At 40.5% G+C, this 26,010-nt stretch overlaps 1 protein-coding gene across 1 annotated transcript; it reads left to right on the top strand.

The window, feature by feature from the left end:
* The first annotated feature begins 1,516 nt into the window (after positions 1–1,516).
* On the top strand, positions 1,517–25,486 carry gak (cyclin G associated kinase). Its single transcript, XM_084360612.1, has 29 exons — positions 1,517–1,868; positions 5,824–5,885; positions 6,893–6,952; positions 8,259–8,373; positions 8,866–9,008; positions 9,246–9,371; positions 10,162–10,251; positions 10,695–10,830; positions 11,312–11,424; positions 13,465–13,543; positions 14,985–15,102; positions 17,527–17,576; positions 17,684–17,832; positions 18,081–18,203; positions 18,373–18,506; positions 18,672–18,866; positions 18,956–19,073; positions 19,179–19,258; positions 19,377–19,570; positions 19,715–19,876; positions 20,061–20,227; positions 20,346–20,607; positions 20,712–20,906; positions 21,029–21,166; positions 21,305–21,391; positions 21,519–21,773; positions 21,968–22,116; positions 22,508–22,684; positions 22,873–25,486. Exons 1-29 carry the CDS (start codon positions 1,727–1,729, stop codon positions 22,972–22,974), a joined length of 3,921 nt encoding a protein of 1,306 aa, XP_084216738.1. The 5' UTR covers positions 1,517–1,726; the 3' UTR covers positions 22,975–25,486.
* The last annotated feature ends 524 nt before the right edge of the window (positions 25,487–26,010 follow it).

Raw genomic sequence — 26,010 nt, 5'->3', positions numbered from 1 at the left:
GCTTTTATCAAGGTCTGACCCACACCCCTTTGATAAAAGCATGGTCAAAACATCTGATAGCAGTGATTTTCAACAACATTTTATATCCACACAGTGACATTCACATCCACAGAGTTGAACATATGACACATAGATTGAAGAATAATGTTGTCTATTCAAAAACATAATGGGGGAAAAGTTCGTTTTAAGTTTATTTTAGACGAGGCAACAACATTGATTTTTCTGTTGTATATAAAACAAATCATTCGACAGGTTTTTGGAAAACCTCATTTGTTTTCAAGCCTGTGCTTTATATGACTGGGCAAACATAACATGGGAATTTATTCATTTAACTGCTGCACCACTTGAAAGTCACTGTGTGTGGAGCAAGGCCCAGATCAAACTCATACAGTACCACTATAGTCTGTGTCCAGTAGATGGCGTACTAATACATGAATACGAGAATCGAGAAAATTTCTTACAGTGTGAATCTTTGTGAAGCTCTTCAAACTTACAGACTTTTGGGCTCTTGGTTTCAAAACCACATCCTTTGTTAAAATCAAATTGTCTGTAATTTTTTAACAAATAATTTTGGGGGAAAATTTATAAATATGAAGGAAACCTTTAACTTTAGTTGACCTGAGAGGGCCTGACTGTCCTTCATGCTTGGAACACTTAGCAAACTTTGGATATTTGGAGGTAATGAAAAAATGATTCCCCTTATAACGCAGGAGCCATGACCTAGTGACACACACACATCGTCTGCCTCCTCTCTGAGGCTGTGATTCTGTAAGATGTGGGACATCCTACTGTACAGAGTTGAGACATTAAGTTTCTTTAAGTTTATGGTTTGATTGTGTCCATGTACCAATTTCTTCTCTGATGTCAGACTTGCGTTTTAATAAACATGCTATAAATTCAAATAAAGACACCTTAAGCTGAAAGAGTTTTTATTTTTCTATTCATCAAAGTGAAGATTCACCAGAAGTACAAGTTGTACCACGTCTTAATTCATTTACGATACAACACGACACAATACGATACGATACGATACGATACTAAATACTTTATTAATCCCCCAGGGGATTGTCACCATACATATAAGAGAAAAACAAATAGGACAATAATAAACAAATATATACACATCTCAGGGCACTTCAAAATTAGGGGAGAGAACAGTACCATAAATAATACTTAGTGTAAACATCAATATGATTGCACCCTGACATATTCAACATGTTCATGGCTAACGTTATTATTAATTTACTCATCTTACACACATCTCACAATAAAGAAAATATGCCACAGAAATGTCATAATCCATCTCAAATGTGAATATTGTGAATAGAAAATCAAAATTTTCATACTTATCTTTTTGTTCATTTTAGCCACATATTAATTTCCAGTTGGTTTGAACACGTTGCGACATGTCGAGGTGTACATTTCTAAAGACAAGCATCCCTTTTGTTTCGTAAGATTTATTTTTTTTACGTCACATGACTGAATCGTGTCCTGACGTCACCACCCTTCACGGAAGTCGGCGCTAGAGATGGTGGCGGCCTCGTCAGCCCAGCAACAGGAAGAGAATGTTTGCTCCCAGAGAAAGGATAATAACACCTGTTAGTAAGCTTTTATAACAGACTACACCTGCGGAAAGTTGTTTTCTGTTGAGCCTGCGGGGAATTAGAGAGAGCATACCTTCACCTGGCGCCGGCCTCTGTGAGTCTGAAGCAGGGCGCTGGAGAAAATGTCCCTGTTCCAGTCGGCACTGGATTTCCTAGCCGGGCCCGGCTCGTCCGGGGCGGCCAGCCGGGACCAGAATGACTTCGTCGGACAGGTCGTTGAGCTCGGTGACATGAAACTGAGGATCAAGAGGGTCATCGCGGAAGGTGAGATGATGTACCGCCGCGACAAATGTTGACACCGTCTTGCGCGGCTAGGTATGCTAGCTAGCTGAGCTGGCTAACAGGCTAGCTGAGTGACATAGCTCACTTGTACTGATAGTGAATGACAATAGCGGTTGCACCTGCAGAGCTATGAGTCACCAAGTAAACACCAGTTGAGAATTTGGTTTCGTGTGTGTCTAACAAGCATCAAGGACGTTTCTAGATTGTGGTTTGTCTACGTGAAGCAGAGACAACTTTGCCTTTCAGCTCGCCAACAAGTCACAGCGAGATACACGAATGTCTTCAAAGCTGTATTTTTCTTGTCCAGCTCCCAACCCATAGTTAGCTCGCTACATGCCTTCAGACCTTATCATCTTCCTTGGCAGCAAGACGTGTTTGACGCAAGAGTAAGATCGTTAGAGAAAGATGAGGAAGGCATGTTGTGATGGAATGTAAATATCAGTGATGGCAAATGTTAACCAACCTTTTATCTACCAAGGAAGTTAAGGAGTCCTTTATAATATTAATTATACAAACAGCCAAATCAAATCATCTGCAGAGCTTTGTTGGATCCTCTCTTGTGACAGATGGTTGAGTGCCAGTACTTCTTATGTTTCAAGATAAGGCTGTAAAAGAAGAACAGATTGACAAGGAAAGATCAGTTGCGTTGATGAACCTGGTTTTTAAATGGCTCAATTCGTCTTTGGAAGGTCAGCATCAGGAAAGTTATGTTTTTGTTCACATGGCACCTTAAAAGTTTGACAAGTTTTACAATTTCTTGCCATCCCCTTTAGATCAGGATTTCCGTTATCACGATTTTTTTATGTTTAGTCTTCTTTAGCAAGCTGGAGATATAGTATGGTATATACTGTACAAGACCTAAGATCATATTTACCATCAAAAGTACAATCTGGCAGGGTCCCTCCTGCAAAATTCAAAGGCAGCAGTGTGTCAGCAACTTAAGTTTATAATAATGAGTTTGTATCTAAAATTAGCAGCCTGTATTTGTTTGCGTGCAACAAAACAACTGCGTCTGGTTACGAGGTAAGTGTGAACCCAAAGCTCAGGTTTCTTCTCCGTGGCTTTCAACAGGGATTCTTGTCTTTTTTCGCAGAGCGGCAAGATATTTCTTTCTATGCTGCCATACATGGATAGTTACTTGTGAAGTGGCTTTCAGAGCAGACAGACGGCAGACTAACCCTAACCTTGAATTTGGACCTTTATTTTGAGTTCAGTCTCAAATCAATTTAACAACAAGTGGTTAAATCGGCGGTTTAATTAATTGTTCAGTGTCAGCAGGCTTATTAGCATAGTCAGACCAGTAAAGTCGAATGTGTTCATGGTGTGTGGCCCTATGGGTTCATCAAGCAAACTTGCTCCACTTTTTATGTAATTTATTATCATGACATTCCTACAACACAAACCATCAAAATAACACACAAATAAATAAATACTAAAAGGTTAAATAACTAATTGGAGCTTAATCGTATTTATTTGTGATTTTTAACAACCAAGACAAAGTTGGCTAATGTTGCACACATTTTTAGATTACTCCTCTCCTCACATCCAAAAAACGAGCTAGACATTGAAGAAGTTGGCTCTGTTCTCTTTGTCAGCTAGTGTTGTGTGCATTGGGTACACCTTTCTTGGACCTTTCTGGCTAACACCGTCAGATTGTTTCAAGTGCAAGGAGACATTTTTGATAGAAGCAGTCTTTCTTTTGTAGTTCAGCTCCCACTACCTCTCTAGTCCTTCTCAAGCCTGTCGTTTAGATATAGATGTGCATATGTTATAGAAAAAACATTACAGCAGATTGGGAAATCAACACTAGTGAAGCTACATAAACATATAATTTTCATGATTGATTAATGGATTGGTTTATTTATTTAATTAATTGTGTAAAATGCAAGAAAATGGTGTAAAATATTCATCACATCACATTATTCAACTGATTCTGTTAAACAGAAACATGCACACAATTGAGCACCAGTTAATGGTTTACATTTTTACTTAATAAATGACTTATAGTTAACTGATTATAAAAAATGTTATTAGCCATGATGGCTTGTTAAAGAGAAGTTAAACACAAGACTCAAACCAAAGCAGATGGTTAAGGTCAAGATCATTTTACACTATGCCTTTGCTCTTTTCAAACATCCTGCTGTTTGAAAAAGTGTCTTTGTTGTGTTTCCTCACCAAGATCTTTCACGAGACTCAGAGAATACAATGGATGGCTGTAACCAGATGGTTCTATTTTGTTAGGGCCATGACTAGTTTGTCTGTCTGATATATATCAGCCACTTGGGCAACAATCATGCAAGCTTTCTCTTTCACTTCAAAGAATCTATTTGGATATAAGGAAACCTGGCCTTTCCTTTCTTTTGGCTTCGATGCTCTCGTCTGAGCAGGTGAAACAGTAGACAAGGCCTCTTTATTCAGAGCGAGGGTGAATGAGTCGTGCTTTATTCCTTATTTATTCGTGTAATTATTTAGCACATGCACAAAAATTTTACCCAAGCAAGATAATGTTAGTTTGGGTATAATGGAGTAGAATCTTTAGGCTGATTTTTCAGTATTTTTCCTGGAATGGATTGGTAATTGGAGCAAAGGAAATGGAGCCTTTCGAGTCACAGTCCTTCCCTTTGCCAACACAAAACAGAGGAAGACATGTGATCCCCCACAGGGAAGGGTGTGCAGTCTTAAAGCAAAGTCAGTGCGGTGATAAAAGTTGCTTTATAGGATGGACTTGTTTGATAGCTGACTACACTTGTGCTAAGTGTTTGTAGTGAGGTTAAGTGTGCATTAAGCGCAAGGAATGGGCTCAAATTGCAATATAAGATGTGTTGTTATTTCATAATAAAATCTTGAGGTTGTGTGACTATCAGATTGCCGTTTTGAATCCCTAATAAGGTTAAAAAATCAGAACTGGCAAAGTAAAAGCCTATGAACACGCCTGGGCAGTCTTCCTTTTTGTAAATAAAGCTTCAAAGATCAGAATCTTGAGTGCCCCCATTCAGGTTTTCACAGAGCAAAGTTAGGCTGGTAGTTGATTTACTCATCGCTATGGTAACCTCCCCAGGGCCTAGTTTGGACTGTGACTTGCTGACTGCATTTTTGTTGTGAGCACAGACACACACAGTTGATGAAAAAGTTAGGAAACCAGACCAGTTTGCGTCTACTTCCCACATTGGTGATTAAATCTCATAAATGAATTGGTTTGTGCAGTGTTGAAACTGTTAGTGAACTAGACTGCGACCGATGGCCCATTTTAAGCTCTGGTCTCAGCAGCACTGCTTTGTAAAGTTGTAATTAAAGTGGTGTGGTGCTGCCTATACAGTATGTACTGTACGTCCAGATGGGAACAGTCTGTTCCAGCTTTTTCAGTGAAAGACTGGAGAACGTCTTAGCAGGCGACTGATTCTTCCTCCTCTCTAATAGCTGTCTTATTATTACTACAGGATTGCCCACATTATCATTGATATGGTATGATATCATTGGTGATTAGCGGTGGCCCAAAGATTAGAGAAGGGAGCTTGTGATAGAAAGTTTGGTCGTGTTGTGTTGTGTTTTGTTGTTCAAGGCACTTAAGCTCCAACTTCTCTGATGTGGCTGCTGAGTGGCCAGCAGATAACACTGTGGTTATAATTCAAAGCTTTGTGGTTTAAGTGTTTATGTATGTGTCTGAAACGGGGCGTAGCTGTTTTAGTGCTCCCTATAGTCACAATAAAGTCAGTATGGAATTGAATGGCTGTACGTATGGAGTGCTGGTGGTATTTCCAGCTTCCACCTGTGTAACACCGACTGCTGCTGCAAGCTAGCATTAATTCAAGACTATTGCTACTCTGTATTACAACACATCACACTCAATTGACATCTGAGACTGATATTTTTAAGAGCTTAAGAGTGCAATAAACTATTCAACAAGATAACATCCTGGTTGCTCTCTTTTTTTTCTCAGGTGGATTTGCCTTTGTGTATGAAGCCCAGGACATGAGCAGTGGTAAAGACTATGCCCTCAAGGTAAGATGAAGGTGTACCCACTGAGAAAATTCAACCTGTTCCTGCTTGTCACACGTCGAACCACTCTTACTGTAGTCACTCATGTGTTAGTAGACGTGGCAATGTCTCTAAATCAGGAACATTAGCTTTGTCTGTATTAACTTGTTAGTGGTAAATGCAGATCAGAAGGTAGTATGCAGTATTCACTGTGCTACTACATACGACTGGACATCCAAGTGAATACTAACACCTTCATTTTATTTATTTTATTTATTTATTTATTAACGAGGGACAATGTTAGCTAATAGGCTAATTTTCAACCGTCTCTGGGCAGGTTATAACAAATTAGCGCCTAATGTCATCACTACACTGCTTCATCAGAACTGCAATACCTTACATTACAAAGTATATGTATATAAAACCAGTAAGAGTGTATAAATACATGTTTGTATAAAAGGGAGACCTTCTGCTCTTTTCCTTTTTGACACTATGCTAATATGCTAACCTCGGATCGTATTGCTGAGGAAACATTCATTGAGCAGGTTGTTTCTTAGAGACCGACAAGGCTCAAAGAATTATGGCACAGTTCTGATTATGTAGGGACCATCTGCTCCATACTTAATTATTCTGTCCATGTTGTAAGCGTACTACTGAATCGGGTTACAAGGTTGTGTGTTGTTTTGTGTTAAAGTTCAGCACTTAACTGTCTGATATATCTGATATAACTGAAATCATAAATTCACAAGGAATAAAAGGGAAAAGCGCGCTGCTACACAATAGCTGACTGTCCATGAAATGGAAATGGTTGGAGAAAAACATTAATGTGCTAAATATTTGGATTTTGCTTGCCTGGAAATATTGGTTTTAAGGTTCACTCTGGGTGAAGCAGGAGCAGTTAATATGATGACCTCTTCAAAGTAAATACTGTATAGAGCGTCTAATAATAGAATGTGTTCGATCATTTTAATTAAATGTTTGATGACAAGACGGCAACAAACCAATGGTCTGTGTGCGTGCTTTTGTTACAGAGGCTGCTGTCCCACGAGGAAGAGAAGAGCAAGGAAATCATACAGGAAGTCTGCTTCATGGTATCCTTTACCATTTCCAGACCCTCATGAAAAGCCACTTTTTTTTCCTGTCTTAATAATAATCAGTGTAGAGCATTTCTGTTTTAGCACATAGGCAAGTTGATAGTATACTGTCATTCCTGGATCGTTTGTAGTGTATTGGCAGCACCACACAAGTTAATATATATTTACAGTGCTTAAACCTATAATAGCATTGTGGTTTCACAAACACAGGCTTCGTTTTAATGTTATTCTGTCCTTGAAAGCTTGTCTAATGAACCTTTTCTAAAGCACTCTGGTGTAATGAGCAGGACAGAATCACTTTGAGGGGATTTTATTCACAAGTGTGTTATTCAGTGGCTGCAGGAAGGAATATGATCCAAGCACTGAAGCATCTATTCCTTTTCAATAGCTGTGTTTTTCCTCAATGTATTTGTATGTGCATTTGAAAAGTATGATGGAAATTTGAGAAAAACATCCCTAGTTTCGTAAACAAAAGATTTTTATGCTTGTTTGTGGTGGCTTTTACCTTTAACATTTAACTCTCATGACTGAGCAGCTGTTTCCAATCAGAGAAAGGATAAAACGCTGCTGTGTGCGCTGTTGGTGTTTCCTGGATATTTCCATAAAATTCCCATTCCAAGATTAATTCCCACATTCCTTAGTAGATGGCCAATGTGACTGTTTTTGTTTCTTCTTCCTGTCCTCATTCTACTTTGAGGTTTGTTGACAGTTGGCAAACAACTGGTTTTGTTTCCAGTTCACAAACTCTACTTCTTCTACTCCTTTACAGCCATGCGTAATGTAGCCTATACCGCCATTTTCTTGTTTATTCAATCCAAACCAGCAGATGGAAACACAGCTACTGTTTTATATCAATGCGTTGCAGTTTTTTATCAACAAGATAACTTTTTCATTTTGGCCAGCATCCATGTTGGGGTCATCTAGTGCACAGTTGGGCAGACGTTTCGTGCTGCGTAGAACATTGCGTCATACTTTTGAATGAATCACTGTGTTCCCGGTTTCATTGCAACATTGTGTTTTAGAATGAATGCTGATGAGGCAGAAACATAGAGTCTAAAAGTCACCACAAATTCTTTCTATCACCCAACCATGCTCTCCTCCTGCTTTTACTGTTTGAACAGAGAGCTAGAGTAGTGTAGTAGTTCAGAAGAAGAAATTACTCGGCTTGCTTGGCTATGCATCCAAGTGAATGGCAGAATTTGTGATTAGAGGATGATTAGAGATTTCAGCTTGATATTCTGAATTAACTGGCTTGACAAAGGAGTGTTTTTGCTGTATGTTCCTTGACCTGCTTGCTGTATAGAAAAAGCTGTCAGGTCATCCCAATGTGGTTCAGTTCTGCTCTGCAGCCTCCATCAGTAAGGAGGAGTCCGACACCGGACAGGCCGAGTTCCTGATCCTCACAGAGTTGTGTAAAGGTAAATACACACATTCCTACACACAGAGAGACCACGACTCTGTCTTCCAACTTTTGCACTGTTGACGGAATCAGCACTTGCAGTAAATCTGAGTTGTCAGAACCATTTCCCAAGAACTTTAAATGGAGAGGACACATGATGAGGCGGTTTCCAGTCTGCGACTCTACTTCCTGCTCAGCTTCCTGTCTGTTCAGTGCCACTGTTCATTTACAAGACTGTTGTCATTCAGTAGGTTTCTTTCGTAAGCCACTCTTGAGTTACCCCTGAACATGATGTATTGGCACCATTCAAACACTTTGATTTCATTTTTACATCCACTGTTCTATGGCATGATGCAAAACCTTTATCCGTCTCATGCATTGTTTTGTAAAATTTCATCTGACAACTTACAATCATCAGGAAATAAAGGCATGTGGGCACTGGCAAGTGCTACTTTCCCTTTTTAACGATGAGTTTTCATTCATTCATCTGTTTGTATCTCTTGTGCCTCAGGTCAGCTGGTGGACTTTATAAAGCGGGTGGAGCAGAGGGCTCCTCTGTCATGTGACACTGTGCTGAAAATCCTCTACCAGACGTGCCGTGCTGTGCAGCACATGCACAAACAGAAGCCTCCAATCATACACAGAGACCTCAAGGTTTGATGTTGCTTAGTAGCTGGACCAGTGAATGATGTATCAAAGAGCTAATTAATGATAGTACCCATATTATGCATTAATTAGATGAAATTCCTCAATATGACTATATTTTGTATGAATAAGCAACTTAAAGCTCAAATGATAGTACTTTAAATGATGGGCTATTATGATAACTAATTGGTACTTAAACCTGTATTGATTGAGACGCTAACCTGTTGCTTTCTTGACGTGTTGCAGATTGAAAACCTCTTGATTAGTAACCAGGGCACCATCAAGCTGTGTGACTTTGGCAGCTCCACCACAGTGTCACATTACCCCGACTACAGCTGGTCGGCACAGAAGAGGTCCATGGTGGAGGATGAGGTACAAACACACGAAGACAAACGCACACACATACGGGCTTGAGCATCAGTTAATCTCAACAGGGTCCTCCTTATACAACATTAGTATTTGAGTTTATGTAATAGTATTTATGGCTTTGATTTAACAACTAATGTGTGTTTTGAGAATGTTGAAGTCAAACAAGAAAGTGAAGTAATTACATAAACATTTCACACTGCTAAACATTTTATTTGAGGATCTTATCGTTTTAAATTTGTCAAAGTTTTCCTTGATGCAACTTATATTCCCTTTTTTTTCACCATGAAAGTCAATTTTTCAATTGAGAGGAACAAAACGCATTTGAATTCACAGTGGATCAGTGGCAGTACTGCCATCAAATTGATAAACAGGAACCAGAAACGTTTGATTAAATTAACAGATAGACATCCAGGAAGCACTGCTTAATCAGGTGTAATTCTATTTATACAATAATCACACAGGCGCAGACTCGCACACATGAGTCTTGCCACAGATGACCTCAGTATGCAGGTCTCCAGAAATTGTGGTTGCTGAATGTAATGACTTGCGTGAGAGTTGTAGTTCAGATGTGAATCATTTGTTTCTAAAAGCTTGGTGAGCTTTTGTGTCTTTTTCATGAAAAATACTCAGAAGAAAGCAGTTTTTTCTCAAAGCATTTCCCTTATTTTATAAATTTGGAAAAAAAATATGACTTTGTTGAACGTCAGCCCAGATTTACCAGCAGAGTATAGCTGAATACTTAGCTCTGGTTTTATCTTCTGTGTTAAGATTGCTTTTTTCTGTCTGTGTTTAGATCACAAGGAACACCACGCCAGCATACAGAACGCCGGAGATGATCGATCTCTACTCCAACTTCCCCATCAATGAGAAACAGGACATCTGGGTTAGAGCTTTTTTCATTTCTTCCAATGTTGCAGCTTATCAGTCATGGTTTAGACTTGACTGTTGCGTCAGCCAAACTAACTGTCATGATACCTGTCGGGGAGAGATTCTGCGTGAAGATCAGTAGTCTTAGAAATCTATGAGGATTGAGCTGTGTTGTCAAAATGGCAAATAACATTGCTTATAGTCAGCAGATAATAGGTATTTCCTTTGTCAGAGGCAAAATAACACACATTACATAGAAACACAGCGTTTTGTATGGGTAATTATCTACAGTCATTAACAAACATTAGCGAGTCCTTTTTCCGTTAGTTGCTTGGACCAAACGGTGTTTTGTGTCAACATCTTTTGTTGGGACTATTTCATGAATCGCCTTGTGTTTATTAAGATACGTGGCTTGACCGTTTATTGTTGTTTTTATTCATTTCCTCTCTCTCCATGCAGGCCATCGGGTGCATCCTCTACCTGTTGTGTTTTAAGCAGCACCCATTTGAGGAGGGGGCCAAGCTGCAGATCGTCAACGGCAAATACTCCATCCCTCAGAACGATGTCAAGTACACTGTGTATCACGACCTCATACGTGAGTGCTTTCATTCGGTGTCATCGATCCCACTGGTTTTAGCTGCTCTTGTGCCCGAAAGTCACAGCTGGTCAAATTCACTGTCATCTTCACCAGAGAGAAATAAGTTTAAGATTGCACATCTAAATATAACATTTATAAAGATACAGTAGCCTGAAAGGCCAATGCAAGATGAATAATTGGCATTGCTGCCAGTGCTTTTTAGTACTGTTAAAGCTAAACTAATTAGGTTAAATAGCTCCACCTGGTGGATAATTTAAATCTATCCTTTTCCTGCAAACAGTGGTGCTAAAATTTAATAATTCACCTCAAAAGACTATATGAATTTAAATAGTGTTAATGTGATTAATGACAAATTGTTACTAATTAATCAACACATCCTTGGTTCCCATAATTTCCTTTATAAATCTCTAAGTTTTTTTCATCCTCCTCATCTTTAAGTGTCTCATCAGGTTTTTAACTTCTCCTCTCTGCTTTCTAGGTTCCATGTTGAAGGTGAACCCAGAGGAGCGTCTGTCCATTACAGAGTTGGTCAACCAGCTCCAGGAGATAGCAGCAGCACGCAACGTCAACCCCAAGTCTCCTATTACAGAGGTACGCATGATTGTGTTCAGTGCTGTTGTAAAAAAACACCACCGCACCAGATTTAAGAAGTGATACTACACTAAAACTGTGCTATCTTTAGCACATAGACTGCTCTATTCCCATTTTTACTACTATTTATCAGTCTTTGTCTTGAAGTTAAAAGCCATTAGTTTATTGTTTTATTTTAAATGAAAAGATTGTAGATTTTCAGGTATTAATTCCACTGAAATGGGGCAAAGTCATGTCCATAGCTTTGTATTGAAGGGCGTGTGGTTTATGAGTTTGTCTTATCTCTGACTGTTAAAAGAGGCTTCTCCTTCAGGTATCAGTTTTGTGAGGGAGACAACTTTCATCAAGTGCATTTGGGAGTAAACAAGTTGATTAGCTGAGACACAGGAGCACATCCTCAGTGTCTGCCAGGCTATTGACAGGCTGACCACACGGCTTCTTCCGCTGTGTGTGTGTGTGTGTGTTTGTGCGCGCAATCGTGTCCTCAAATTGCTGATGTGGTTACACTTGTTCAGCCACACACATAAGCAACACACACACAAACACACACACAGGGGCAGGCTCAAAGGAGTCTGTATTCTCTACCCCAAGCTCCTCTCTTCCCCAGCTGGCATGGTCCTAATGGGTCCAAAGAGAGACATAGAGGTGGAAAATGGGTCAAGCTGAATTAAAAATAAGCATGAAGCGAAGCCAACACCTCAGTAGTACAGCAGTATTTTGGGTGGCACTTATTTCTTTCATCGACCACCCACAGTGGCTAATTTGGCACAATCAGATTTAAGACTTTAGTTGCAGTTTTGGAACAGAAAAGCATTTTACCCTGCATGGTGGCTGGCCACTACCAACTAAGCAGCCGCGGCTTCTTCTGATTCTTACCACAAATCCACAAATCCTGGTACTTATCACCAAATCCTCAGCCACAGTTGTGATTTATAAGATGTAAAGCTGATTTCAATGTCAAAAGACTTCAGGTTTACAACTTTCTGATGTGTCACCTGGCTGATGTATAGTTGAGCCAGTGTATGTATCCTGAATTATATTTCTATCCATTTAATGTCAGAAAACTTTATTTTTTCTGTCTTTTTGGAAATCATACACTGGTTACCACTGCAGAGACTATCTATTGTTTTAGTGCTGCAGACACTTGACTCTTCCATCTTATTCCAGGATTATGTGATGGCTTAAAACAGTTAAGTAAATTGAAGAGTTCTTCTATATCTCAACCGATTTCTTAGCAAAGTGAATCCTGATAAGGCTGGTTAATGTGTGCAGAGCGAAGGCAGATCTGGCGATCGCTGATCTGATTAAGGTTAAGAAGGGGTTTCTCTGCTGGACATAAGGAGAGTATAATCCTACTTCTCCTCCTCCTCCTCGTTCTGCGGCACAGACATATGGAGAGGCAGACTGTGAGATGGAGCAGAGAGGAGGGAGAGGAGAGAACTTGTAAAGGAAAGGAGCAGAGATGGAAGTGAAACACTGAGAGGGAAATACGGCAGACATCACCAGAGGGGAAGCAAGAGGCAGAGGCTGTCCGGCTGCCTTAACGCAGACCCAGACGCTCCAGTTATCATCTGAAAGTTATTCTATCGAGCACGTCCGATGCAGAATTTTTTTTAAATCTCCTTTTTGGAGTTCTTTTGAACTTGTAATTTTACATTTAGGGACAGAGCAAAAACCTGTTGCTTAACACTGAAGATTTGATTGATGCTCTTCTCTGTTCCTCTGTTTGTGGTCCTTATTCTTTTTTATTCTCTGTAATTTGGCATTTTTTTTAATTCAATTTTCCTTTCTTTTAGATTACATTTTTTGCATTTCATGGGAATATCTTTGTTTTTCTGATGATTTTCCCCTCTCTCTGTCTCTTAACCTCTTTTTGGTTGCTGCCCCTTGTTTGACATCTTAGGCACAACCTTAGGCCTTGGCTGCAAGTTTTTTAAGTTTTTTCGTCGGCTTGTTTTTTATTTTGTTGACCTACCTGTTACAATGTTGAGTACGTACTATTGTTGGCGTCCAGTGTTTGATGGCTATGAATGTCTGCAGCTGCTGGAGCAGAACGGAGGTTTTGGCAACAATGGAGCCCAGCCGCCCATGCAGATCCAAAACGTCCACAACAATGCAGGTTCGTCTGGATAACAATATTGTGTTGGTGCTCTGTGTGTTTGGGACACTGTCCCAAACACACAGAACAAGGTTGTTAGAAAGGTTGCAATTGTCTTTGTTTCAAGTGTTCACACTTCAGTTGGAGAGGGTGAAACTGAATCTTCTCTAAAAACAGAGCAGTAATGTTGTGTCATTATATCGGTGGCTCTTTCCAAAAGTAAGATTTAACAAGTCACTGGTTTGATGAATGACGACCAGTAACCCCACAGGGACCCTTAGGGTATCCATAAATATGTTATACTGTACTCTAACAACATAACTCACGTTATTTCTTAGAAACAGCCATAGAACTGTCTTATAAATTGTAACTGAGCAGGACTTTTTATTTCTATAACCTCTAGAGTAATTCCTAATCAGTCGGGAACATATGTATACACACACACACACTGCAGACCCCACCCATATCCCACCCACACTGCATTCACTGTGTCAGTTGTTTTTAGAAATGACCTTGTCAACCTTTGCATGGTGATTTATAGACTACTTTATATTTATTTTACACTTAGTCTCATTTTAAATCATTTTGAAATTCGTTTTGGAGCAGCGTTGTTGGTTCACCATGCTTTCACTTACTGCTTCGAAGCTTACACACAACATTCGAGTCACTCTCTAACCCACCAACCTTCACTGATCTTGATCATAAAGCTGATGTAGCTTGTGTAACATATTCAACAATAAGAGATTTGAATGTGTATGTCACCGGCTGTGATACGAAGTCCATGAGTTGATTTTAGTTAGATCTGCAAAGATAAGATGATTAATTGTCTTGCTGATTGAAAGAAAATTAATTTCCAACAGTTATGAAAAAAGTCATTTTCCAGGCAAAAATGTCAAACAGTTTCTGGTTCCAGCTTGTTAAATGTTTTGTTAAATTGGCACTTTTTCTCTAAATTAGCATAATAGGCTTATCTTTTTTCCCATCCATAGACACAAACAACCACACACACGCACACACGCACGCAGGCTGTGTACTGTCGATTTAAGAGGATTTCTGCACGGCCACTCCACCATCTGTCGGAAGGCAGAATATCTTTGCTCTTTCCTCGAGGAGTGGCTGCAGTCCTCCTGTCCATTCATACTATCACAACTGGGAAATAAATGATGAGTCAGTCTGAGTCATCTGTGTTGTTTATTTATTTATGCATTTACTTTTAAATGTTTTTCTTTTTCACTTATTATTTTCTGACTAATCATTTATTCCAGCTTTGTAAACAGATATTTTCTAATGCATATACGTCCATTCGTTAGGTAATAATTTAAAAATACAAATGCTACAAATAGTCTGGTGCAAAGATATTTGGTTGTCACTGTGAGATAAACTTCGACTAAACCCAGCGTCAGCGTTTAAGCCATGAGAATGTATGCAAATGTTTTTATGTGTATTCATATCATACCTGTAGGAGTGTACGATCCTGATCAGGCAGGCAGTGGCCTCTTTGATATCTTAAGGGGAGGAACAGAGCGCTTCCTGACCAACATAAAGGACACTTCCTCTAAGGTCATCCAGTCAGTAGCCAGGTAAGGTGCTCCACGGTAATCGTTGTTATTTATTCACATCACATTTTCAGTCATAAACTTTTCACTTTATCTTAATTGTCCTGGCACACCAGTTAGCATTGATTGTGCTTTATTCATTTTACATGGCAGTTTTGGCATGTGTGGCTGAAGATCTCACGATTCCTATAATGTTTGTTGACCTACGGTGTGGACTGGTACTTCAGTTAAACTTTTCACATTTTGCACTGGCTACTTTAACCTCACCTATGCCTACCTATTTAAACTAGACAACTCCACCACCATGTTCGCTTTAGTATGCTTTCATGGTCCATGGTTTGCTTATCGTCAGTCATTGTATTTCATCACAGGTGCAGCTACCTGAAGTGAATGTAGATGATTTTACATCTTCAAATTGTCAATATAACCATTCATACTCGTACCTACCCTGCCCCCCGTTTTACCTTTTTAAAAGGAACATTTTGCTGCTCGACTGTCTGAAATGTGTTTTTACACTCTGATGGCAGACTTTGCAGTTGTAAAGACAAACCTTATATCAAATTGTGTTTCTCTGCAGCTCTTTCACTGACCTAAGAACAAGTCGGTGAATGGTAACAATCAGTGACACGGCAGAAATCATTCACAATGATTGCTGATGTAATAGACAGATGGCTTCTGTGACTGACGTGCCTAAAAGGGTTGAAAAACAGCAAAGTGTTCCTTCAATAGCCACTCTAGCCATATCCGTTCAAGTTTAATGTTTCATTTGGTCACTGTATCATCGGTTTCTTCCATTTTGTTTGGTCCTTTTGTTTATTTTTTTGTTGTTTCTTTTCTCTGTCCCAATCCCTCATGGTCCCACTATGTGTCCATCACCTAGCAACCCAAGGTAAATATGGGTCGGTGAAGTGCGTCAGCTCATGCGTTGCTCTGTCTGTGTGCTCCTGTAGTTTGTGTTTGATTTAGAAAAAGAAAACCCCTACTAAGCCGTTTGCTGTGCTGTGTCTGTCATCACAGCTTGCTGATCCTAACATCACACATTCAATAATTCAGTTGAATGAAAGCAAAGTGTGACCTGATTGGATGAATGAGTATAATTTTAAGAGTGAATGAAATGGTCAAATGATTGGAAAACATCATCAGCGAATAACAAAACAAGTGACACATATACTTAATGCATGTAAATAATTTGGACAGTCATTAACAAGTCTAAAATTTCTATCAAACATTAACATTAGAGCTTGTGGTGTGGCATTGACATCCTCTTTACAACACCTGCTATGCAACATCTCTCAAAGTTTTGTCAAAATTGAAGTGGTCTGTCAACTTAATCTAGCTGCCTTTGTTGTACCAGTCATTGGTATCATTTGTGAATAATTTCTAGCTGTCTAATCTTCATCTTTAACCTATTTCAGTGGTTCCCAACCTTTTATCTCAGGCGTAGATGACCCCAGCAGCCCTGTCAGAAAACCTTTCTTCATACCACCATTTATGCTAACCACTCCATTACTTTTAGCAAACTATATCAACTGTTATCCACTTCTTTTAGCTATACAGTTATACAAGTACCCCTGATTGAGACTCACTGGCCTATATGAATGAATGACTGATTGAATGAATGAATGAGCGATTAAATTAATGGTAGTTGAAACATTTTAATTTGGCTCCACAGCTTACTAAAATCACCATTTCAGCTATATCTGTGTCCTAACCAGAAACACCTGTGTGTCCTGACACCATATAGATAAAACTGTCAGTTTGTGTCACCAGTGTACAGTGTAGTTGTATTTTATTTTGTTTTATTTATTTATTTAGTTATTTATTTTTTGCTTGACCTATAGTTTGTTTGTGTGTACAAGATCTTGATATTCAGTGGGAATCATGTTGCGTTGTTCTTGCTGTTGTCGTTGTTCAAATACGGTTTATTTTGCTGTAACGTCCGATGTAGCCTACTTCCTACATCAGTTAACTGCCAACAATATATAACCCCAAAGGAGCTATATACAGTCAGGATCTTACTGAGTGTATTCTCATGCAACAACAAGGATCTGGCAGATGCATGTGCTACATTAAAGACTCACAGGAAACATCAACTGTGAGTTTATTAAGTCTGATTTGTGGGGCAGGCTTCATCAGAGCTGTTTAAAATTCTGTATTGTATGGTAGCCCCAGCGGAAATACACAATCAGGCATCAATTAGGAACCTCTTCATCCTGCAACCTTGTGGTGTCAAAACCAGTTATCTCTCAGTGTATTGTAATGCAAAGCTTTCTTGTTTCTTAGTTTGTGTTACACAGCTGTTTGTTAGTGGCTGTATTTGTGCAGTCTTCAAGGCCTGAGTCAAACTGTTTTGTTTCTTTTTAAACATTTCTAGTGAGTTTGTTTTTTCCTCCCTACTATGTTGTACACCAACTCCTTTTGTAAGTGTACTTGTAATGTCTGTTACAGCTATGCTAAAGGGGACCTGGATATTTCATACATCACCTCCAGAATAGCAGGTAGGCGTCGTCCCCTCCATAAAACTTGTTGTTGTTACTGCATAATCCCATAACCTATAATGTATTAACGTCATTTTTCATGTTTGTATTTGTGTGTGTTTGTGTAGTCATGTCCTTCCCAGCAGAGGGGGTGGAGTCAGCGATAAAGAACAACATCGAGGACGTCCGTCTGTTCCTGGATTCACGTCATGCTGGCCACTACGCTGTGTACAACCTCTCCAAACGATCGTATAGGCCTTCACGATTTCACAACAGGGTATGGAGTGTGTGTGCGTGTACCATTTTGGTGGGTGGATGTGTGTCAGAGCTGATATTACCAAACTCCCCAGTCTCAATGTGGGTCATGGGTCATGGATTGGATAGCTTATTTTGGTCACAGTGTCAGTAGTGTTTTTTCTCTATTTGCACAGTAATACACAGTTTTATTATTCCCATAGTATTTGCTTTTGTTAAAGTTGCAAGGTTCTTGTTGTCTTCAGGTGTGTCCCTTTTTCGTGCGTGCAGGTATCGGAATGTAACTGGCAAGTGCGCCGTGCCCCCAACCTGCGCAGTCTCTACAGTGTGTGCAAGAACATGCATCTATGGCTGAAACAAGACCAGAGGAACATCTGTATAGTACACTGTCTGGTGAGTCACCTCTTATGATAGAGATGACTAAGATGACTGACTTGGTTCATGCTCATTTGGTTTCAGGGGTTGAAAGGAAGTCAAGATCCTGACATAAGTAGATAATAAGGAGCAAAGATTAGGTGCCCGCAACATCTTTAAATGTCACCCTCATCTTTTCTCTTGGTAGGACGGACGGGCAGCATCAGCAGTGGCAGTTTGCTCCTTCCTGTGTTTCTGTCGCCTCTTCACTACAGCTGAGGCTGCTGTCTACATGTTCTCAATGAAACGCTGCCCACCTGGCATTGCGCCCTCACACAAGAGGTAACACACTCAGGGTGTTGGTTATTTGATTTGACCCATGATTTGCGAAATAGGTCCTCAGCCAACCCCAAATGATTTCTTGTATTCCATGTCAAGCTTTTATCTCCTCCTACACAAATTATTCGCTGTTATGTGATCTCTAATCCTCGCTTTTGATTGCTGCAGGTATATAGAGTATATGTGTGACATGATGGCAGAGGAGCCCATCATCCCCCACAGCAAGCCCATAATAATTCGCTCCATCATCATGACACCCGTGCCGCTGTTCAACAAGCAGCGTAATGGGTGCAGGCCATTCTGCGAGGTCTATGTTGGAGACGAGAGAGTCCTCACCACATCACAGGAGTATGACAAGATGAAGTAAGTTGAGACACAGACACACAAGAATTCCTTCTCGCTTTTCCTAGACAAAAAGTTCAGTTATTAATTTTCTTTTTCACTCTTTCCAGGGATTTTAAGATGGAGGACGGGAGAGCGGAGATCCCTCTCAATGTGACAGTCCAAGGAGATGTACTGGTGGTGATCTATCATGCGAGATCTACACTGGGAGGACGTCTGCAGGCCAAGGTATAGGCACACACACAAGATCATCAGTTTTAGAATAGATACAAGGAAAATGATGATGAATATGGACAACAAGCTTATTTAAAATTCTTTACTTTTGTGTTTCAGATGGCATCTATGAAGATGTTTCAGATCCAGTTCCACACAGGCTTTGTCCCCAGAAATGCGACCACTGTCAAATTTGCCAAGTATGTGCATTTTATTCTTACTGAATAAACAAGATCACTGACACTCAAAGCTTTACCCTGTAATCATCTACAACAGACCCTTAATTTTTTAATTAACTCTTTCTCCTTTCTCTCTCAGGTATGACCTGGATGCCTGTGACATCCAGGAGAAGTACCCAGACTTGTTCCAGGTCAACCTGGACATTGAGGTTGAACCCAGGGACAGACCCAGCACTAAGACCCCTCCTTGGGAGGGCTTCCAAACCAAGGGCCTCAACCCCAAAATCCTTTTCTCCTCTCGTGATGAACAACAGGAGATCCTAAGCAAATTTGGTAGGTTGCATTCCTTCTCAATTCACTCATAAATCCGACAGCTGTCTTATTTTCGTCACTTAAGTCCATTGGAAGCATGTTGTTCTCCAGTTTTTCTCATTCAAATGTGCACATGAAGTAAACATCAAAATTTCATAACTACAGGTAAGCCCGAGCTGCCTCGTCAGCCAGGTTCCTCAGCATTTTATGACTCTGAGTCGCCCCAGCCAGCTCAGACTCCAGAAAGCTCCAATACGGCAGAACCAGAATCTCCTGGTAGCACCGATAGTAACGCCAACAACTTCTTCCAAACACTGGATTGGGAAGGTACTGTACTTGTGTTCTGATCTTAATAATTCAGCTTTAAAATTTCTCTGTAAAATAATTTATATTTTGCTTAGTGTTTTGGTTATGTTTTGGTTATTCTCCCAGAAAAACCATAAAACATTTGCCTACCTCTTGATTTACCACCCCCCTTACTGATTCTTAAGATTTCCACTTGTATTTGTAGATGTGCGTGGCTCTCAGGACGCCTCAGACAGTCAAAGAAGGGGATCGATGAATGACCAGGAGGACCTGAGTGATCAATCAGAAGGAGAGTCCTACTCTTATTCTGCCCCCAGTGGGGAGCCACTGTCCCGTGACCCCAGCGAACCACTGTTTGATGCTGACTTCCAGGTGGGGAAAGTCCTGGAGGGCTGATTATGTCATATTATGTTTTATTAAATGCTACATTTCCTTCCTCCTTCATTCCACTAACTTCTGTCTCTTCTCGGTGTCCCCTGTCTCCCCACAGAGTTCCCCTCCTTCAGCCCAGGAAACTCCTACCGGTGACACAGCTGACCTCTTGGGGTTGAACTCTGACCCTGAACTCCCTCCCACATCCTCAACCTCCTCCTCTGCACCTCATCAAGGGGGCCAGGGAGGAATGAAGGCTGCATCCAGTAACAGTGACCTCCTTAATGACCTGTTTGCTCCCCCTGGTGGCCAGACAGGAGCAGTGCAGGAAGACTTGTTCTTCAGTGGGCCAACCAGTGGGGTTACACCAGACTCAAAACGTAAGGGTCGAGGTTTATTATGTGCTGGCTGTATTATTATAAAAAAAAAAGGTTTCCAGTCATCCTTACTACATTTTTTCACTGTGTCTGTGTCTGTGTTTCAGCCATGGGCGACCTGTTTGATCCGTTTGGGATGGGGTCTGGCTCTGGTGTTGGCTCCAGTGTGGGTTCGTCTCGGCAGGCCTCTGGACCGGACCTGTTTGGAAACTTGTTGGGTTCTGATAGTTCAGCCACCAGTGGGTTCAGTTCAGCTCACAGTAACGCCACTCCTGCTTCCAATACGAGCCTCTTCGACCTAAGTAAGTATATTGACTACTGTTACATCACTGAAGATTATGTCCCAAACGTTCCTCTGCTGCCTCATCAAGGGTAACATAAAGAAACTTAATTGTTGGTACTTTGGATAATTGTGTCTCAACAGATAAGCTAGTGAATGATACCCCTAAGATGACATCATCAGCCAGCCAACCAGACCTGCTGGGTGGGTGGGACAGCTGGGCAGCTGGCAACACCGCTAGCATGAGCGCCACCACCAGCAAACCCAACTATACCAACGCAGGTAGGTGGAGAAACATTGTTTAGGGGTTTGTGGCCGACTGAACCTTTTGCGGAACCCTTTGAATTGTCCGTTTTTAGGCAATCTTAAAAACTATGAACCCAGAAGATTTTAATTCACATATATTGACTGTTTCTGTAGCTTCTGGCGTGTCATCTATGTCGAAGGCCAAGTCTCAGACCTTTGATCCTTTTGCTGACCTTGGAAACCTGGGATCCAATTTACCAGGTAAGGGGCGGGGGCAGACATCCAATGGCTTGTAATGGTACTTTCAAGAAAAGAAAAAAATAACTTATGAAATAATAAGCTCATAAATGTACCTCAAGTAACTATAATTTCCCTGTGTTTTTTGCAGGTTCCTCTGGGCCTTCTTTTAGCACAAAGCCGCCTCCCTCCTCTGCTAAGCCTCAAGCCCAGCCCTGGCAGTCTGGAAGACCCACCTCTGCCCAGAACAAACCATGGATACCTGGGTCAGGATCTGGGTCCACACCCAAAGCATCCTCAGCGTCTCAGCCTGCAGGCGCACAGCCCAACAAACCCAACTACAACCTCAACTTTTCTAGTGTCATTGGTGGGAGAGAGGACAGAGGAGTCCGTGGTCCTGGATTTGGTAATAGGAGTTTTAATTTTCGCTTATATAAATAAATAAATGCAATTTGTAATAAGCACCAGAATTCACAAGCTTCTGAAAATAGTTCTTAAGAATATCAGAGTCAAAGGATTTCTCCAATCAAAATGTACTTTCATCTGTTTATTCCCAAACAATTTGCACCATAAATTTCTCTGTGCTGTGTTGCAACGCAGGCCCGAAGCCGAAGGTGAAGGAGGATGATTTTGAGGACCTGCTGGAGACACAAGGTTTTGGCTCTAGGCCTGATAGGAAGGGACCAAGGACCATCGCTGATATGAGGAGACAGGAGATCACTAAAGAGATCGATCCACTAAAATTACAGGTAACTATTTAAATTGAGCTCGGTTTTCTTGTGACTGGAGGGTCACTGTTCCATTATTTAGATTAACAGAATGCATCTTCAATGCTTTAGAAATAAATGAAGTAAATCAGCTTTGTCCACTGAGATACGCAACAGATTATTTTGCAAGAACAAAATGGGATTCTGAGCCACTTTAATCGGTCCTTTCAGTTACTTGCCAGAAGGGCTTCTTGGATGGACCAAACATGGCACCTTTTGGCAGGTGATACCCAGACCTTTGCATATTGTAGGGAAGACTATTGGTACCCTGGTCTGGATCCCTGCTAGACCACACGCATAGTAGCCTCAAAGTGCTGCTCAGCCTTTCTCCATGCTAAAAGTAATAAAGGTTTGTTTTATCGTTGTGCTGCAGATCTTGGACTGGATTGAAGGGAAGGAGCGAAACATCCGAGCTCTGCTGTCAACTCTGAATACGGTGTTGTGGGAGGGTGAAACCCGCTGGAAGCCTGTGAGCATGGCTGACCTGGTGACACCCGACCAGGTGAAGAAGTACTACAGGAAGGCTGCGCTGATTGTCCATCCAGATAAGGTACAGTATATCATACTGATGTTGCATTTAGCCAAGGCAGAAATGGAAACTTACGAGACAATGACAAGAAAAAATCTAATTCTGTTTATCATAAACATTATTTAAAGCAGGGCTGGGCAACAAATTGATATTAGGTATCGGTCTCTATTTTTTATGAATTCACAATTTGTCTCTCTCTCCCTCTGCAGGCGGCAGGCAAGCCTTATGAACAATACGCTAAGATGATCTTCATGGAACTGAATGATGCCTGGTCAGAGTTCGAGAACCAGGGATCCAAAGCACTCTTCTAAAACCCTGGTCTGGATCCCAGCTAGACCAGACCAGACCAGACTGGACTGGATTTGGCCTAACCAAACACGGCTTAGACTGGGCCAGATTGGACAGGACTGAGCCCACATTGGGCCTTAGGGGGCGCAGAGCCTCTGAGAGGTGTCCTCTCTACCATTCCCTTCACTCCCCTCGTCCGTCTTTACTTTCTTCTGTTTCTACAGTCGAGGAAAAAGACAGTTTGCCTCAAGTCTGGCTGTACTGAAAAGTTTCCTCGCTGGTTCCTGAAGAGCCAGTTAGATAAATAGATTGTGCTAGTTCTTAAACTCACTGCCTACCTGTACGACTGCCTGAGTGGTGCTGCAAACAACAGGAGGGAGGAATGGGTGACAATCACATGAAGAAGAGAACATGGAAAAGAAATCAGATAATACAAAGACTTTAAAGAAGACCAAGCTGATTATCATGACAGTGGTGTTCAGATAAAAAGATAAAATTACCCCACACTCATAAAATTGTGGTACATTTTGGCTGTGGCTGATAAGTTCAATCAATTTGCAAAAAAAGCCAGTCATTGACCTGACTGGTGACACAACAAAATGAACATGGCTTTAATTTTTTCAGCATGCCAGCCAACATGGACGTTAACAGAACATTTGAATGTTTTTAAAAACTTAGTTGCCTCAACAACAAAAAAATCGCCACCATTGCTGATGAATCTCGGAACATATCAGCCACAGTGACCAATGGACAGAAAAGGAAAAACCTCTTATCCTGCCTCTAATAGAAGCAGGATTAAAACTTCCCTAGGGTTTTAAAACAAGATAGATCAGTCGATAATACCCATTAATACTTTGTAGTGCCACTGCTGCACATTTGGGGATCAGCACTCGGTTTGCTCTTGAGCCATTTCCTCTCCAGAAAGACAAGACTATTGCCTGCTGAACACTACTAGTGCTGCTTCTACCATCACAGTTACTGCTTCATACACACACTCCTCAGATTGGTGTTAAGACCTGCATCCTAAACTTCCAACAAAAAGGAGCCCCGTATAAACCCGAGCGGGCGGTCTGTTGTTGTTGTTTTTTTTGAAGTGCTCTTTTAATTCCACCCACTCAGGCTGTACTGTGTAGCTTACTGCATGCTCTCCCACACCAGGACCTCTAAAGAGCTGGAGGGAAGGTGTGTCGGATTTCAAAACCAGGGTAGTCCAAAATGGGCAGGGGGGGCTCTTTATTGAAGTGCTCTTTTTCTTGTAGCAGAAACAGAGAAGAGTCTACCTGCATGATGACGCTGAGAGGCATACTACATGCCTTCCCAGCGCTCACACATCTCCATCGTCAATGTCATTATTAAGCCCTCTCTTTGTCTCTGTAAGCCCCACCCTCTTCCAGCACCCCAGTTCAGAGGACATTTTTCTTTTTTTACTGTCGGTGCATAGGAGGAGATCAAAAAGTGAAGGACTGAAAAGAGAATATGGTGATTTAATCTGGTTGCTCTTGGTTTTATGCTTTCATGTATTTTTTGGGTTCATTCTGAGCATTTTTCATCACTTCAGTGTAAATATAGAAATATTATCACCCATCAAGTGGCTTTGTTAAGATTACAGCCTGGGCAGATTGGTTTGTTATTGAGCTTCATGCCTGACTGCGTGTGAATGTGTGTGTGTGTGTGTGTGTGTGTGTGTGTGTGTGTGTGTGTGTGAGTGAGTGAATGAGTGTGTGTGTGTGTGTGTGTGAGTGAATGAGTGTGTGTGTGTTCTCCTTTCTGGGAATAGATAGTGAAATCCTTTCAGACTTCATGCTTTCTTATCTGCAGCCACAATCTTTTCTTTCTTAATTTAATTTCTTTCTGCAACCCTTTTTTTGATGTTTGTCTTTTCAAAAAAAATCTTTCCAACTTTTTTGCTCTTTTTTTTTTATTTCACGTTTTACCTCATGGACCAATCAAATCACCTGTTTTCTTATTTATTATTATGTTTTTTCTGGGGAAGGGTTATCGGTTATAATGACATGTATTCATGCATATTAATGGCACAAAACAAAAAAAAATTCAGATAATATATAAGTGGAATGTGCTGAGTGCAAATGGGACCGTCGTTGGTTGAACACAGTGAGCCTCTCTGTTGCTGTTTTCATTCCAAAGCATTGTTATTAATACGAATGTGCTTTTACAAATATATATCCTCTATGTTGTTAAGCGGTATGTGTTTATCATTTGTCTGTTCGGTCTGTCTTTTTGTTGTTAATTTTTTGTTTTCCTCTGAAGGCAGAGCAGAGTTTGGTGCTTCTGTTCTGCATTTTGACATTTTGTTAAAATTCCCAGACGAGGGGCCAGTACACCTAAGTAAGGAAAAAAATAAATAAACTGATGCTTGAAATTCAGTTGAAACTCTCGTTGACAGTATGATCATAGTATAAAGAGGAAGGGTTAAAAAACCACACATCGACAGTGTTTACTGTACCAAATTACATCATACTAATATGAATGTAGATTTCAGTGCAAAAACAAATAATTAAAAAACATTTTGATCTGCTTTGTTGTCTTTATTCGAAAGATTCACGACCAGTTACTTCTCAATGGTAGAACCTTTGCAGTTGGTGTATTTGGTACTGAATATCAGTTTATGAATCTCATCCCAGTAATGGTGTGCTGTTTTGTTTGTGACCAGAAAGTGTAAATGATTTGGTTGATTAAGGATTTATCAAACATAGAATATTTGTAAGACACAACCAAGCCAGGTGGATGATACCAACAATTGTATTATTTTAAGTTAATGTGAGTAAGTTACCCATGTACCTTTTTAGACATTTCATAATAAAAGTAAATCTGACCTGACAGACCATTTTCTGGATTAAAAGAACATTTCATAGAAATTGGCATTTTCTGCGATTTAGTTTATTCTATGATAAATGTAGTGGGTGTTTATTAACAAGCCCATTCTATACACGTCCCTTTTATCGAGTGAAAAGAGTTCATTAGTTAGATCTGGGTTAAGATTTCGGTGTCTTATTGTAAACAGTGTAATTGTTTTGTCAGACTAAATCTCTAAAATTTTA

This window comes from Pagrus pagrus (genome assembly GCF_965226575.1).
Source record: "Pagrus pagrus genome assembly, chromosome: 8".
NCBI classification, from domain to species: Eukaryota; Metazoa; Chordata; class Actinopteri; order Spariformes; family Sparidae; genus Pagrus; species Pagrus pagrus.
This window is presented reverse-complemented; position numbering and strand designations above follow the sequence as displayed.

What these genes read in the sequence shown, in the direction of transcription:
- gak (XM_084360612.1), top strand. Translation starts at nt 1,727, where the DNA reads ATGTCCCTGTTCCAGTCGGCACTGGATTTCCTAGCCGGGCCCGGCTCG. An exon ending in ATGAGAAACAGGACATCTGG is followed by an intron (nt 10,252 to 10,694) that starts GTTAGAGCTTTT and finishes CTCTCCATGCAG; the next exon opens with GCCATCGGGTGCATCCTCTA. An exon ending in TGTTTGATGCTGACTTCCAG is followed by an intron (nt 20,228 to 20,345) that starts GTGGGGAAAGTC and finishes GTCTCCCCACAG; the next exon opens with AGTTCCCCTCCTTCAGCCCA.